General features: G+C 38.7%; 3 protein-coding genes and 1 long non-coding RNA gene across 4 annotated transcripts; 3 read left to right on the forward strand and 1 right to left on the reverse strand.

Annotated features, from left to right (window-relative positions):
- The first annotated feature begins 979 nt into the window (after positions 1-979).
- LOC112577214 lies at positions 980-3,312 on the forward strand. The gene is made up of 3 exons (XM_025260226.1): positions 980-1,176; positions 2,450-2,572; positions 3,032-3,312. The coding sequence occupies exons 1-3, from the start codon at positions 1,105-1,107 to the stop codon at positions 3,173-3,175; spliced, it is 339 nt and encodes a 112-aa protein (XP_025116011.1). The 5' UTR covers positions 980-1,104; the 3' UTR covers positions 3,176-3,312.
- A 3,860-nt stretch (positions 3,313-7,172) lies between these two features.
- Positions 7,173-11,073, forward strand: LOC112577226. The gene is made up of 4 exons (XM_025260255.1): positions 7,173-7,314; positions 9,436-9,557; positions 10,002-10,124; positions 10,366-11,073. Exons 1-4 carry the CDS (start codon positions 7,263-7,265, stop codon positions 10,516-10,518), a joined length of 450 nt encoding a protein of 149 aa, XP_025116040.1. The 5' UTR covers positions 7,173-7,262; the 3' UTR covers positions 10,519-11,073.
- Positions 7,845-9,169, reverse strand: LOC112577227. Its single transcript, XR_003102028.1, has 3 exons — positions 8,882-9,169; positions 8,465-8,552; positions 7,845-8,050 (listed from the first exon to the last, which is right to left on the reverse strand). It is a non-coding gene; the product is annotated as an uncharacterized LOC112577227 (long non-coding RNA).
- A 2,120-nt stretch (positions 11,074-13,193) lies between the features above and the next one.
- On the forward strand, positions 13,194-17,346 carry LOC112577224. The gene is made up of 4 exons (XM_025260254.1): positions 13,194-13,350; positions 14,457-14,581; positions 15,508-15,630; positions 16,101-17,346. Exons 1-4 carry the CDS (start codon positions 13,299-13,301, stop codon positions 16,260-16,262), a joined length of 462 nt encoding a protein of 153 aa, XP_025116039.1. The 5' UTR covers positions 13,194-13,298; the 3' UTR covers positions 16,263-17,346.
- Positions 17,347-17,468: the final 122 nt, after the last annotated feature.

The raw sequence follows: 17,468 nt of genomic DNA on the forward strand, positions 1-17,468 counted from the left end.
TAAGTTGTAGTAAATTATAAAATGTGGTGCAGGGGGAGTATTTTTAAACTTATATAGGGGGATATAATCTAGGTTTCTTTAGCGTGAAGTTCCGGGTGGTATATCAGGTGTATGCTCATAGACTCGAGAGGGGGAGCAAATTTAGGGCAACACCGGTTTAGAAGTGTATTGCGCAAGCACCGGGATAAAGATCCGGGAAGACACAACTGTGTGTACAACACTCACCTGTCTTGAGCGAACAGCAACAACATGGCCACCGCTGCTGACTGCAATCTTCCATAGAAGACAAAAGGTGAGAGAAGAGTCTGTAGTTTGTTGTTGATGGGTGATGATAATATTATTTGAAAATTGTGTTTATGAAATTTTCTAGTTTGATATTTTGTTTATACATCTTCTTTTTTTTTCTCTCTCTCTCTCACACACACATGTACGCAGATTAAAACATAAATACGTGCAAAGATACACAAAGCACATAAGTACATATCAGATATAACAGGGCTTCTGCTTACGCAAAAAATTGCGTACAGTACGCATTAAAAATTCGGAGGACCCTTCAAATGGGATCAAATTTGGGCAAAACAGGGACTTAAGAAGAAGGGTCCCTGGGACCCCAAAGAATTTAGCCTTAGCAGAAGCCCTGGATATACATACACAAAACCTAAGGCAGCTCTCTCTCTCACACACACATGGAAGAAAAGGAGATGAAAGAGGGAAGGTGGTTCTGAATTCCTGAATTCTACAATTATTTTTCCATATGCCTGTGATATAAGCCCTGCCCCAGATATCCACTATTATAAAGTAATGATATTATAATATAAGATTATGAGTTATGACGATGTTCCAGAAAAAGATGACATGACTGTATTAGAATAAATGTACATGTTTTGTTCATGAAGAAATGAGACAGCGTCTGAAAATAAGAACTCATGGAGCAAACATTAATATCACCCGGTCTTATTTTCGGGGAAACACGGTAGTATTAGAGAAAATCTTCGATTCCATTTTGCAGTTTTTACTAATGTTAAGAGTGTAAACATTGTGACCACTGTGTCTAACATTTGTTACAGTGTCGATGGCGGACACACAACCCCTCAGTACTACCCGATGCTACATACCCACATCGGAGGCGCACCCATCAACACACACTTCATCGTGAAGCCCCACCCCACAGTCATGGTGAGTTCTTGGAACAACTTCCATATCCTTTCATCATCGAACACAATAGCACCTTTGTGAAAATAACAGGATTGTATTTAATTTTTCTGGAGTTTATGGTAAAACTAATCTTTGTGCCACACACATCTGCATTAATTTTATGTAATTTAGAGGCGTTAGCTTAATTGTTTGCACTCACGGAACACTAATAAAATAAATTAAAACTAATGAAATTAAAATAAATTAAGCTCAAAGAATATGGATGACTTAAGGAACGAGTACTCGTGTGATATCTTGAGACAAGTCCCAATCTTAACGATCTTAATGAGAGGCTTTTAAAATTCAAACCCCTCTTCCCTTAAAAAGATTTTAACATATTACATAGGATTTGTGTTTTTACCCAATTCTGTAATGATAAAAATTTATTTGTGAACAATCATAATACTACTGTTGAAAAATTTATTGGGAAAATCTGAATTATTTGTACTGATAGGCAAACCGAAATAATTTTATTTACTGTTTCGCTGATCTTCAAAATTTAGACTGCATTTGACGAACTTTTTAACAACACCTGGAAACTATGCTAGGATTTATGATGCCAATAAAAAGAGCTATTGTGTTGTTGAAATCCTAGTTCTAAAATATTCTAATCCTGTAATCATCCTACAAATCCATCACAAATCCACGTTTCGCTTTACGTACCCGACCTGTCGGTGTTTTTGTCTCGATGATTAGCTAACAAAAGTAATGAGCTTAGAATTTTCTTTCCCTCGTTTCTTCCTTTTTAAATCAGCACAAAATAATAATTTACCAAATAAGAATTCAAGAAACATGCACATAAATAAAACTACAATACTCCGGTAAGAAGGTAGCAGGCTTGGGGTACAAACACAACCTGAGTCGTCTCAGTCCACAGTTGATCAGATGGTATGGTTTCCAATGTTTTTATTTCATTACTTTTATAATTTGTTTGTTGTCCTTAGAACATGGTAGAACTTTTAAATAAAGACAAAAACAATTACTAAGCTCAACATTTAACAACACTACGTTCACCATTTACATTTTTTTTTTTGCAAATGTTTTAGTTAGATATTATTTGATTATATTCTTTATTAAATTATTTCAATAATTTTTTTCCAATGAACCAGTTAAACCACAGTTTTAACTTTTGTTTTTAGGATAGCAAAACTGCGTTTGTCGCATCTAAAGACACACACATATTACTTGTAAAGCAAGAGGTAAACATGACCATCTGAATCCTGTAACCTATGAACTTCTGTTTTAATTTTGGCAGGTGACTCATCCTGTCGTGACTGTAAGGAAGCCGGCAACCACTTGTTCTCTGGTGATGCCGGCGCTCAGAACCATCTTCTGTTGCTTCGTCTGCGGCATTGCCGGCATCCTCGTCGCCTGTGAGGTACATCACGTGATTTACCCCCACCAATGAAATTTCACAAATATTATGTTTACATATGTTTTACTATTTTTCTGGTGGCGGCTTCGTGCACTTCGATTATTGCTTCTGTTGATGGTGTTGCTGTCATTGTTGTTGATTCTGCCGTTTGTTGCTGAGCACAAGGATGTTTTCACGTGTGTTGTTTAGGGTAACCACAGAATGTTTTACATGTGTTGCGAACCCCGCAATAACCCCGTGTTATTTGCTGTTACAACATGTTATTATGTCGTTAAAAATGACATATCCACGCAGTTTGTTAACCATGTATGTTTACACGTGCCGGGGTAGGTTGTCATGTGGGTTTAAGCTAGATATATTTTTACAAGTGTTTTTAACCACAGCATGCTTTACATCGCTTGTTAACTACTGAATGTCTGACGTCTGCTGCTGACCACAGTCCGTGTTCACATCTGTTCACAGGCCCGCCTGCGAGTCCTGGAGACCAAACTCGATCCAGCCCGCCATTCCAAAAGCATCGTGTGGATTTTCTTGGGCATCGCCCTCTTGCTATGGACTCCTCAACTTGGGACTAGGTGTCTACTACGTAGTTCTCGTTTGGACTAATCGGCCAACTTTTCTTAATATGTAGTCAGCTAGACTACAGCTACTTTTTTTCAAAATGTAGCCGGTTTCACTACAGCTACAATTTTCCAAAAAGTAACCAGCTACTTTTGGCTACTTTTAAAATGTAGTCAGCTGCTTTTGGCGCGGGATGTTATAAAAAGTTAGCTGTAGCAACATACACAAACATCAAACGTAGACACAAAACACTATATTACTTGCTAACACAAGAACTGGTTTTGATATACATTGACCTTTATTCTGATCTGAGACCACCAAAAACTCCATATTAACAACAAAATGCAAAGGTATAAAACAAACTTTTGACTTAGTGCTGATAATTTGTGAATACTGTTAAAACAAATCTACATGCTTTCAGTCCTTCATGGCATTGAACTTGACCAGAACTTTGGCCTCGAAGTTGCTGTCTGTCCCCCTAGTGCGCAGCTTTGTCATGATAAGTCCTGCCAGACTGAACTATCAACCGCAGCACTGCTTGGCAAGACGGTGTTGGTGCGCAGATAGAGTTGTTTGATCGTGGGGTGTTTGTCCAGTTCATTGACATTCTGCGACAATCCAGACATCAGGAAGGTAGTTGTCTCAGGAGTGCCGGTAACTTCTTCATAAATGAATTTTTGTACTTATTTTGATTTGTACGCAAGTGTCACAAGACCAGTGACAGTGAATATTATGTTTTGTTTTTTTAATCAACACCCCCCCCCTGCCCCTGTCAAAAGTTTGTTTATTTATTTACGGATATTTGTATAGCGCTTATTCTCGTGTAATCTGAGCTCTAAGCGCTTCACATTCTTCTCATTCTCAAAAGAACAGTGACACAGAGTAGCTTATAAATGAAGAAAAAATACACTGAAATAACGAAAACTCTCCCTCACCTTGGGTTCGACACAGTTGCAAGCAGGGTGTCTTGGTCCTTATAGGCATCAGCAAATCTGGTCTCCAACCCATTCAGGACAGTAGTAGCCAGGGGACCACAGATTTCTAGCTTGGACTTGTGTTGTTCGATGCGGGTCTTGAGGGTGTTGAGCTGAGGCAGGAGGTGTCCCTGCAAGTAGTCGAGGCATCTGGCAAGAGGCCTCATCACCTGCAACAAACAAATAACAACCAAATGTTGAACCTCATTTTCAAAGGGGGAAAAAAGGGAAGCAACCACATACCTGTGTGTGTTGACATGTAACCCTGAACCAAGGGGAATAATTTGAAAAACGGTATAGCTTAGCTCAATGAAAAATTTTGCTATAAAACATAAAAAAAACTTACCATAACAAACTCTTTCACGAAGAGCTGGTCTCTGGGGTAAACCTTAGGAGCGTGCGAGACACGTGGGTGTCTGGCTGTCAACACACCGAGCAGTGAGAGCAGTGGCTGTCGTCGTCTTGCTGACACGCTGTTGACGAATGGTCGTGAAAGTAGCCAACATGTAGCCAAGCTACGGCTACTTTCTAAAATGTAGCTGCGGCTACAAACTACTTTTTTAATTTGTAGCCGGCTACGCTACAAACTACAAAATTTGTAGCCGGCTACAGTACAGCTACCCTATCCCATCCCTGTTTATCTCTTTACATTTGTAAAATAAAGTGATCACCGTGTGTAATGAAAGATATATTTTTTCGAAGAGAGGTCGTTTTGAAAGCTTTAATCTGGTGGGTCTTTAATCTGGTAATCCTTAATCTATTGTCGCCATTGCCAGAAGCACCGCCCTCAGCATCTGTAGATGATGTAGAAGTAGAGAAGTAGAGGTGAGCAGTGTGCATTGTCCTTTCAACGATGGGCGTCAAGGGCCTCGCACACACCATTGCCTGTCATGAAGCATATCGCAGTCAGGTGTGAAGGAATAACAAATACTCCCATTATACGACTAATAATAATATTAATGTCTACTTGTGTAGTGTCAACAGTGTTGTAGACTTTGACTTATGGTCTTGTGTTTTTCATCCGCTTTTATCTTCTCTGCTCTCCACTCTCTGTTCTATGTAACAAAGCCCCGTGGATCGCAGTAAATCAGGTGGCGACCGTTTATGTCGGGTAGTTTGTTACCCAGTTACATTTCTTTTCTTATTTTCTCTCTCTTTCCTTCTTATTCTGTAACGGAGTTTTTCCCGGTACGACTTGGGGACTTATGGGAACGTCCCTCGTTTGATCGTCACATTATGTTAAGAAAGATTAAACCCCATTAACCACCAACAGAAGGGAACTGAAATGTTAGTGTTCACTTTTAAAATCATTTGTCCTGCGTTCGTGACATTTTTGACTGAATTACAGGTAAGGAGATTCTGACCTTTTGGAGTGCATGGTGGTGTTTGTGAATTAAATCTTAAAACGGAATAAAACAGACCGGAACTTGTCTAAAAATATATTCTTTGTTTTCGCCCCCTTTGTGCCTTCCTTCACTATAATTAAAATCCTAGACACTACAGGATGCAAGTCTTATTGAAATGCAGATATGAAGGGGAGAGAAGAATACCGGGTCCTTCCTGTACGCTGCACCTTGGTGTATTTATAGTAACAGCCATGGAGGTCAGTGGACTGAAGGTGGCTTGTAGTATATGAGGTAGTACGACCTGATCATTTCAGTAAAGTGCAAGCTGTGTGTGTGTGGTGAGGTCTGTGTGTGTGTGTGGTGAGGTGTGTGTGTGTTGGGGGGGGTGAGGTCTGTGTGTGTGTGTGGTGAGGTCTGTGTGTACGTGTGGTGAGGTCTGTGTGTGTGTGAGAGAGTGATGTCCCTTCTCTTAACAGGCTAGAGGGGTTTAGCACTCCCCCGGTTCTCGTTTTTTAATAATCTTGTTTTAAAATAGTAATATATTGTAAAATATGATGCAGAGGAAGTAGTTTTAAAACTTATATGGCGGGATAATGTAGACTTTTCTCGCTGCCAGTAGTACAATAAAAAGATGCCTCGTATTTTTGTTTTGTTTTACTGTTTGTTAGGAAAACGACTTGCTAGGGACCTGTTTTATGACTGTAGTTCTATTGTCATGCTCGGTGACATTAATAAGTAGTAAATCAGTGCATTTACCTAAACGACCAGGAAGTCGTAATGCAAACCGTCTTCAGTTTATGTGCCTCGTCCTTTACGACAGGTGAACAAACTAAAAAAAAAAACCCTCTTAATTCTCCACCTGAATAGGACGGAATTAAACTAGTATGCGGACAGGGAAGGGGTAACCGGTGTTTTACTCAGATCCAGGAACTAAGGCTACATCACTGTAAAGCACCCAGCCTTGTATAAAGACATCACATGCTCAGAAAGAGCAGTATGCCCGAGGTAAGAACCCAGGTTAGCAAACGCTAACTCTATTGGTGACAGGTGCTACAGCCGTGGCACCACCAGACCTCCCCATATGGAAGATGTGTGTGGGGTGGGGGACTAGAGAGGACCTATGTCTGATCTTGTGGTACAAGGGAATTGACTCCAGAGGGAATAGACTCCTGAGGTGTTAAATCCAAGAGATGTCCAGGAAGTGATGCTTCCTGCTGAATGTAGACGACAGGTCACGGGTCAGCTATATGATATACTCCATAGATTATATCACACGGGGAAGATATACAAGGGATGAAGTAGCATTCGGCATTACACTTATACATAAATATAAAAAGAAGTCTTATCCAAATCCTTTAAGCTATTAAAGGATTTGTTACACGTATAGTTAAAAGTTAAAGACTTTCGTACAACAATTTAAAAATTTTCTGTAAATGATACTGTTAAAACGTTCTACCAGAGGTTACATAGTTCCATTCGGAGGCCGCGGCGTGACTGTACCTATTGCTTGAGGATCGGAACTCTGAATGTCTATATTCTACAGTTGTCACTTTCGAATGAACACAGTCCTCACTCGTTTGAGTACATTCCTCGACCATAACATTCTTACACACACTGCATTTATTCCTTCAAATAAAAAATAACAATGGCTAAAGTGAAATGCAGTCAATTCAAGACAGGGTATAGATGAGAGGGGGAGTAATTTCCAGGAATTACACCGGTTGATATAAAGGTGTTACTCAAGTACAGAGGTATAAAACCTGGTGGGAACTGTCTGTATACCACACTCACCTGTCTCGATCAGGCAATGACATGGCCACCACTGCAGATTTCGGTCTTGAACACACGCCCAAAGATTCCAACGGTAGGGTATGCGCTTCCTGTTTGTCGACTGTAGTGGTAATAATAACATTTTGCATATTGTTTTGCTGTTTTAAAGTTATTTGAAATTGTTTCTTTGATTTTCTCACTTTTTATGTTTTTAAAACTTCTCGTATAGTACATTATTTGCGTACAACGATTGAGTTTCAATAATCACGCGACGAGGTCACTGTATGAAATACAACTCTAGCCGTACAATCCGGAGTCAAATAAAAACTAATACTTTCATGATTTGGAATCTTAGGAAGATTGCACAACAAAGTTGACACTGCATGGAGCATGTTCAACTAAGATTCACACCAAAGAAGTTTTTGCAATATTTCAAGCTATCATCACCCATGACCCACAAAATCACACTGCAGTCCACCAGATTATGGTGATTCATCACCATTCGCATTAGTTCAGTCTTATCAGTGTTCTGTTTATCTGATTGGTGCTCATCCAGGATAGACCATAAATACATCTGTGAACAGTGTTCAGAGTGAAAACTTTTGACAGCTCAGTGTCATCACAATACTTCTGATTAGGACAACACCAGTAAAAAACCAAAAGACTTACCAAGGTTCTCGAACTACATACCATGGTCAAGACAGACAATAGCTGTGCTAAGATCAAGAAACATATGCATTGGCACAAACAGCTCATCCTCTTTTGAAAGTAGATTGTTGAAAACGCATGTGATGGCAATTTTAGTGTGCTTTGATTCTTTTGTGAGCTGACTGAAAAATAAGAAAAATGATTTTGAGAGAAATGATTTTCCAATTAAGTCAGTTTTCCCAACAATGTTGAAACGAATTAAAGTTTACAAGAGGCCAAAAATAGATGAACTCATTCGGATTAAGCCATGAAATCATTAGTAATGATGTAAGAACATCCTGATTGAAACCATGAAAAACTGTGCAATAGGAAAGTGAAATAATTCTCAGTCTTAAAAATAACAGGCAGAAGGTTAACCAGACCTTGTTTAGTGAGTGACTTGGGGATTGAATCAAGACAATCTCTTTTAAATGATTTGACAATCAGATCATGGATTTCTCTGTCCGACACGGATTGAAACTGACAGTTCAGATGGTTTTACAATCAAATGTGAAAAAAATCTGCCTGTAAACAGGTAACTGGGACAACCTCCTCACCTTGTTCACCCAGGGAGTAGGCAGAGAATCATTTACGCTCCTGGATCTTCACAGGACAAGATGATCAAGAACCTCAGGAACACCACAACTATAAACAGACACAAGAACTGACTCATGACATAGGAGAGAGTTTAAATAAACACACTAAAACTAAAAATTGTGAGAGTCAAAAGCTTTCTTGACATCAAGACGCAATCAATATTATTGTTTAGCTGAGGGCTTAAAAATCTTAAACTGGAGAAAATGGTTCATTGATCGCCAAGGATACTACTACTACAACTTCTTCTTCTACTACTACTTCTACTATAGGCACACTAAGCAACATAAAGCTTGGGTACAAGAGCAGAACGTGAAGCAATGGATAAAGGTATGAAAGGATATAAAACAAAATCTGAGTGATAGTGGACAACTACTCACTGTAGAATGTGTCCATTATTGTGGGTTAAGGCCCCGACAAGCTGTAGACATCCCTGGTCTTGCAACAATGTCTTGACTACATTCCTGTCAAAGCTAGGATACAACTAAAAGTTGATGTCACGAAGGACTACAACATCGCAATGCAAATCTGAATGGCTAGAAAAATATTTGGAAAATATCGCTACTTTCAATTTGTTACAATAATACGTTCTAAACTTTTAGTAACTTAGTAGAAAAACCCACTTAATGACCTAAGGACTGACTTACTAACCCAAGGAAGAGCTGTGATTTTCCTGCACGTCTGTGCATGCTACTGATTGTCACAATTGTTTCTCGAGAACACAGGGTATCAAGCACTCAGCACAGTTCACTTCCTCCTAGTCATTATTAGGGTGTTGCTCTTGACCTTTAACCTCTGCTTGTGGAAGTAAATAATTGGGTGCAGGCTGTATCTATAACTAACGATTTCTATAATAGCGGTTGGTGTAGAAATGCGATCTGTTGGACTGAGAGGCTGAAGACCGTTGTCATTGTCTTTGAAATGTTTTCTACAGTACCCAGGACTGACTCACCTCCTGGATACTACACAGTGTCAGAGCATGTTCACACCGGGACCACACCCCCGTTCATAGGGATGCATGGGACCCAACCCAGTACAATGGGGACCTCTGTGGTGGTGAGTTCTTTTTACAAATTTGACATTTTATCTTTATCCTTTTAACAGAAACGCTTCTGTGCAACAAGAAGGATATGTTTTTTAAATTACCGAGATGTTCAAAGCAAATCATTGCTGGGTTGTAAGCTAAACTTTGTTCACTGCGTGTGTGGATTGGTTTGATATACTATAGAGAAGCTAATTGATCTGCTTACACTAACTTATTTTAAATAAATTAAACGATATCAAAACAAGTGCAGAAAACAAGTGCACAGGCAAAACTTGAAGACAAATCCCAATGAAGGAGATTTGTTTTTTAAATACCTCCCCTCGTCCACAAATAAAAAACCATCAATCAAAAACAAGAGAACATTTCTTTAATTAGTTTATTCTGTAACGTAAAATTTAATTCTGAAAATTGATTGAGTCTAGCAAACTGCGAACCACTCTCTCGTATTTCGGCAGATGATTCAACCAGTGATGACCGGACCGGAGCCGAGGACCACGTGCTCTCTGGTGATGTCGGTGCTGAGCACCATCTTCTGCTGCTTCATCTGCGGCATGGCTGGCATCCTCGTCGCCTGGAAGGTACATCACGGTTGGTTTTCCCGTGTGTTGTTAGTCACATTATGTTATTTGTTGATACCTTGTTTTATTATGTTTTCGAATCATATGTGTGCAGTGGACGATGATATGTTGTTATGAAGGTTTTGTAAGCTGTCTATGTTTTGACATGTGTTGTTACCAACGGTATGTTTGTCCTCACTCGTCAACCTCTGCGTGTTTGACGTCTGCTGCTGACCACAGTAGTGTTCACATCTGTTCACAGGCCCGTCTGTATGTCCTGGAGAAGAAGTACGAGCAGGCCCGCCATTCTGTCAAAGTCGTCTGGATCTTCTTCGGCCTCGCCGTCTTCTTCGGAGTTATTTTCATCTTTTCCTGCTTTACTCCCATCTGGTATGTGGTATTCGGCATTCGCTAGACCCTCACCAGTATCCACGAGGAACAAAAGTCATCCATCTTATCTAGATCATCAACCTACGGACATGAACAGAATATCAATGGAAATAACTCCAGGCAGATGAACAGAGTATAAATAATAACCAGAAATAATGACTACATTTGAGCCATTCCTTCTCTTTATATCTTGTTCCGTAGACTTTCAGTATAGAATACTTTGTTGGATCGATGTAACGATGTTTTAGCTCATAACAATTGTAAAATAAAGAAAACTGATTATTATGTGTGATTCTAGAGAGAAATGTGAAATATATTTTTTGCTCTAAGAGAGGTCGTTTTAAAAGTTTTCAAAAACAGGTCAGATATATTTATTAAAAAAATTGTAATAGCAATACACATTGGACCACATGTACATCAAATTGCATAAAAATAGACAGAAACGGGCAAGGGAGGTAATAAAGGACAGATTTAAAAAGAAGACCGCGAAGTGATTATCTCCCGTTTTTCGAATCGTTCCTAGCTCGCGCAAAACTCATTAATACTCGTGTATATCGAAGTAAAAGCTATTGTTTATTTATTGTTCTGTTTTCATTCTTTGTGAACCTGGTACATCAGGACCTGGACGTTAAACCAGGATTAAAGAAGGTTTATCCCGAGGTTTAAAAAAGAGACAGACTAGTCGAGTAGCATGCCTGCCAACTCATGTGCTGCAAGGTTGTTATTATGGGCAGGGCCACACCTTTTCATAACCAGTTCGCTACCACAGACAAACCCTCCTAAACGATAGTAAGAGATGAAAACATTACAATAATAAGAGTTAAAACTTGACAATACTGAGAGCTGATAGTTTAATACTAAGAGCTGATATTACAATAATGAGAGCTGAAAACATTGCAACATGAAAATGAAATCATTTTAATGAGATTTAAAAATGTTAAAATAATGACGGATGAAAACATTAAAATAATAAGGGTTAAAATTTTACAATACTGAGAGTTGAAAATATTACATTTATGATGGATGAAACATTACAGTACTGAGAGTTGAAACCATTGCATTCATAAAGGTTGAAAATAGGAGTCAGGACCGAAACTTGTCTAATAAAAAAGAAATTAGATTCTTTGTGTTTTCCAACTCTGCGCCTTCCTTCATAATAATGAAAACCCTAGACACTACAGGATGCAAGTCTTATTGAAATGCAGATATGAAGGCGAGAGAATAATTCAAGTCCCTCCCTGCACCTTGGTGTATTTATAGTAACAGCCATGGAGGTCAGTGGACTGAAGGTGGTTAGTAGTACATGAGGTAGCACGACCTGATCATTTCAGTAACGTGCGAGCTGTGTGTGTGGTAAGGTCTGTGTGTGTGTGGTGAGGTCTGTGTGTGTGCGTGGTGAGGTCTGTATGTGTGTAGTGAGGTCTGTATGTGTGTGACACAAGATGATATACTAGACAAGGTCACCTAAGTGTCGCTTAAGACGGCTGTAAGTCTGGTGTACCTACACATACATGACAATAAACATGCAGGTAGAGGTGAGTCATCAAAGAGGATGGCAGTCATTTCCATAAAATAAACGTTTGGAGGCGATAGTGAAGTGCCATTGGCATCCTAGATCAGCCCCCATGATAACAAAGCTAAAGTGCCATTTGAGGTCTTATCTAACACCCAGCCCCGGGAGACATTCTGACTTAAGTAAGAGGGCAATAAAATCAGATGTAAAGAAAGAGGAAGTAGTTTTGGTGTGTGGGGTGTCTCCATACTTATTATATTTGTCACGTGATGCTTTCGTTTTTACAAAACCTCTTTTTGCCCAGTCTACATGTTGACATCAATTATAAAGCTTTTCTACCTATTCTCAAAGAACCACCCTTTCTTCTGTCTTCTGCTTCTTCAACTTCTTATAGGAGTTAATAACTAAAACCCGAATGTATCCTCTAGGTTAAGGTTTAGAAATGTAGAAGAAGATCATGTATGTTCGTGGTTACAAAAGAAGGTTAAAGACTGGATGCTGAGTTGTTATTAGGGGCCGGCAAGCCAAACCTCAGTTGTCATTGTCACTCCACTGCCACTGGCACCATAATAACCTGCCAAGTATTTTGTTTTAGGCTTGGTGCGGATATGTAACTCTGTCCTCATTCTAGGTAACTGTAATCAGGAATAAAAGCAGAGCACACCCAAACAGCCACGTAGACGTAGTCCAGCACTCCCTGCTACGGACATGTAGCTCTATGGACATGCTGATAACCTTAATAGGAGATAAAAACAGGCCTGAGTAAACACTTCTCAAAGAACACATTGTTTAGTACCCCTTTCAATTCTCCACCCGGAAGGAAATCATGTATATCACCGGAAACTTTGTTATCTTATTGACTAATCTGCATATTACTTAGCCTTAGCAGTGTTTAATACATGGAAACAAAACAATCCAAGTAGTGCACTAGGACTGCGTTTATATATATATTCTATCTTTGGCAGTATACTTTCTATTTCTTCCTGTTACAATGCGACATGATTAGTGCTAGAATTACACTAAGGATGAATAGAGTGTAGTGATGTATTTTTAAATTGTAGTAAATTGTAAAATGTGGTGCAGGAGGGGTAGTTTTAAACTTATATGGTTATATAATCTAGGTTTCTCTATCGTGAAGTTCCGGTAGGTATATCAGGTTCATAGACTCCAGAGGGGGAATAAATTTAGGGCAACACCGGTTTAGAAGTGTATTGCGCAAGCACCGGGATAAAGATCCGGGTACGACACAACTGTGTACAACACTCACTTGTCGTTGATCGAACAGCAACAACATGGCCACCGCTGCTGACTCCAATCTTCCACAGGCTAACAGAGAGACAAAAGGTGAGAGAAGAGTCTGTAGTTTGTTGTTGATGGGTGATGATAATACTAACATTATCAAACAGCATATCTTTGTTGTAACACTATTTGAAAATTGTGTTCATGAAATATTCTAGTTTGATATTTTGTTTAGACATTTCTTTTTTCTCACACACACACACACATGTACGCAGATTAACACATAAATACATGCAAACATACACAAAGCACACAAGTACATATCAGATATAGATACACAAAACCTAAGGCAGCTTTCTCTCTCTCTCACACACACACATGGAAGAAAAGGAGATATAAGATGGAAGGTGCTTCTGAATTCCTTCACGCTTGAATGCAAAATGCACCACACACGGTCGCTGGTTCTCCGGGCGCACTAACATCTATTTTTAGGTCGATAAAAGCCGAGGTTAAAGGTCAGCAATATAACACCCTGTTGACATCGGTACTCGCTGCACTTATCTGTCTTTGAAAAACAAGTGCACAGAAGTGACAATGAACTGAAAGTAGAAGGAAAAGATTTACGATTGTGAGTTTAAACTGTTAACTTGTCGGGTACCGAATCCCATGTTTGAATCGGGTGTGTCTCAAAGTAAACATTTCGACAACGTGTTTACAAATGTCACTTGTGCTTTGTTTATTTGTTTATTTCTTAGTGACAGAGTGACTGTTCCCACTGAAGATTCACATGTTTCCAAATCACGGGTACCTTGTATAATGGGAAAGTCTGTAGTTCTGTGTTTCACAAAAAAAAAAGAAAAAAAAATACCCAACCCAAAAATAAGCCCTACAATTATTTTTCCAGATTCTCGTGATATAAGCCCTGCCTCAGATATCCACCATCATAAAGTAATGATATTATGATAGAAATAAATAAGATTATGAGTTATGAAGATGTTCCAGAAGAAGATGAGACAACTGTATTAAAATAAATGTACATAAAGAAATGAGAGCCTCTGAAAATAAGACCTTGTGAAAGAAACATTAATATCACCCGGTCTTATTTTCGGGCAACACGGTAGTATTAGAGAAAACCTTCGATTCCTTTTCACAGTTTTTACTAATGTTAAGAGTCGAAAGATTGTTACCACTGTGTCTAACATTTCTTACAGTGTCGATGGCGGACACGCCACCCCCTCAGTACTACCCGATGGCCCATCCCCACACCGGAGGCGCACCCATCAACACACACAACTTCATGGGAATGCACGTGGTGCAGCCCCACCCCACAGTCATGGTGAGTTCTTGGAACAACTTCCACATCCTGTCATCATAGAGCACAATAGCACCTTTGTGACAATAACAGGATTGTATTGAATTTTTCTGGAGTTTATGAGAACATTAATCTTTGTGCCACAAACACAGGCCTGACGAGAGGGGGGGGGACAGGGGGGTCTGGTGTACCCGGGCCCGCATGTGTAATGCTTGGGTGTTCTGTCCTTAGACCTTTCTTTAAAAGAAAAAGAAAAGGAGAAGAAGAAAAAAAAAATCCACTGCACACACATCTGCATTAATTTGATGTACTTTAGAGACTTTAGCTTAATTGTTTGCACTCACGGAACACTAATAAAATTAATTAAAACTAATGAAATTAAAATAAATTAAGCTCAAAGAATATGGATGACTTAAGAAACGAGTACTAGTGTGATGTCTAGAGACAAGTCCCAATCCTAATGATCTTAATGAGAGGCTTTTAAAATTCAAACTCCCTCTTCCCTTAATTAAAAAGCTTTTTATCATATTACATAACATTTTTGTTTTCACCCAATTCTGTAATGATAAAAATGTATACCCGGAGTCGTCTCAGTTCACAATTAATCAGATAGTATGGTTTCCATGTTTTTATTTCATTACTTTTACAGTTTGGGTGTTGTCCTTAGAACATTGTAAAACTTTAAATTAAGGCATAAACGATTACTAAGCTCAACATTTAACAATACTACGCTCATTACTAACATTTTCTTTTTACAAATGTTCCAGTCAGATATTATTTTATTATATTCTTTATTAAATTATTTCAATAATTTTTCTCCAATAAAGCACAGTTTTAAGTTTTGTTTTTAAGTTGTTTTTTTTTGCATCTAAACACACACATAGGGGAATGAGAAAACATGACCACCTGAATCCTTTAACCTATGAACTTCTTTATTTTCATTGTGGCAGGTGACTCAGCCTGTCGTGACTGTAACGAAGCCAGCAACCACTTGTTCTCTGGTGATGTCGGTTCTCAGCACCATCTTCTGTTGCTTCGTCTGTGGCATTGCCGGCATCCTCGTCGCCTGGAAGGTACATCACGTGATTTACCCCCACCAATGAAATTTCCCAAATATTATGTTTACATATGTTTTATTATTTTTCTGGTGGCTGCTTCGTGCACTTCGATTATTGCTTCTGTTGACGGTGTTGCTGTCATTGTTGTTGATTCTGCCGTTTGTTGATGATTATAAGGAAATTTTCACGTGTGTTGTTCTGGGTAAATTTAGCCACAGAATGTTTTAATGTGTTGCTAACCCCGGAATGCTTTCACGTGTTATTTGCTGTCACCACATGTTGTTATTATGTCGTTAAAAATGTCATATCCACGAAGTTTGTTAACCATGTATGTTTTCACGTGTCTGGGTAGGTTGTCATGTGGGTTTAAGCTAGGATATATTTTTACAAGTGTTTTTAACCACAGCATGCTTTACATCGCGTGTTAACCACTGAATGTCTGACGTCTGCTGCTGACCACAGTCCGTGTTCACATCTGTTCACAGGCCCGCCTGCACGTCCTGGAGAACAAGTTCGATCAGGCCCGCCATTCCATCAGCATCGTGTGGATTTTCTTCGGCCTCGCCCTCTTCTTTGGACTCCTCACCTGGGGACTAAGTGTCTACTACATAGTTCTCATTACTAGTTTTTCTCGATATAACAAGTAGTAACCTCGCCCCGTCCAGTGGAGTCACGTGGACCAATGAGGTCGACTTGGACTTCTTGTCGAACGAATCTCTCGCCTCTGTCATGCAACTGTAGCGACAATTTTTAGTGATATAACTCTGTGATTTTAAGGCTAAGTGGTGGTAGTTTCATTAAAGCATATTTAAAAAAAAATTAAATAAGAATAATGAAGTAGACTTGTACAACGTAGAACACCTGCACGTGGCTGGTTCTTCGCGATTTACGTTTCATTATTTACACTAAAAATGTAACTAATCACTGCATTTAGTGTCACTAATGATGTGTTGATACAGTAATATTTAAGAACAGCTTAAACAATTTTCCACAAGATGATAATGGCAAAACGGAATATTGTTATACTGTTTGACAGTTGCTATTTATGTTACACCCACAGTAATCATGTTTAGTTTACACCAGTTTGCGTGGATTTTAACTCTGTTACTCTCCACAGGTCTGACATTTCTCACTTCAAACATACATTTGAATCGTCTGGTATTTATTATTTTTTATTTTATTATTTTATTATTTTTCTTCATATTAATATTGAGCTACGTGGCTTACGTTTAGTATACAAGCACAAGTTGTCGTTCTTGAGCAGAAGTAAAATAAATTTTAAAAATAATTAAGTCCCTTTATTTCACCCATATCCCAGCCTTATGAGCAGACTCATAATGCTTTACAAATAATTATCATTATTAAAGGCAGAAACTGAAGAAACCAACCACAATGACAGAAGAAATAAATCATTAATATTTTGTATCAGCTTTATGACTTACATGAACATAATATAAATACTAACCAACAGGAATGAACACATTTGTACATTTTAAATCATTTCTTTACTTTACGTACTTCAACACAACATAAATATTAAGCAGAAATAATGACTACGTTTGTACATTTTGAATCATTTGTTCTCTTTATATTTTGCACCTTTTTGTTTGTTTTTGATATAATTTTCAATACCTTTTTTTCTTTTGAGCGCTAGTTGGATGTTTAAAAAAACAGTTTTACTTTTTCTCATAGCGTTTGGGAAATAAAGAAAAGTCATCGTGGGATTCTACTGAGTGATCGAAAGTGAAATTTCTTTCTAAGGGGTTTGTTTATGAAGTTTGAATTTGGTGAGAGATAGTTAAAGTTACATCCCTCCATCGCCATAAACATCATCACCCCGCAGCTCTGTAGAC

This window comes from Pomacea canaliculata, linkage group LG12 (genome assembly GCF_003073045.1).
Source record: "Pomacea canaliculata isolate SZHN2017 linkage group LG12, ASM307304v1, whole genome shotgun sequence".
Lineage (NCBI taxonomy): Eukaryota > Metazoa > Mollusca > Gastropoda > Architaenioglossa > Ampullariidae > Pomacea > Pomacea canaliculata.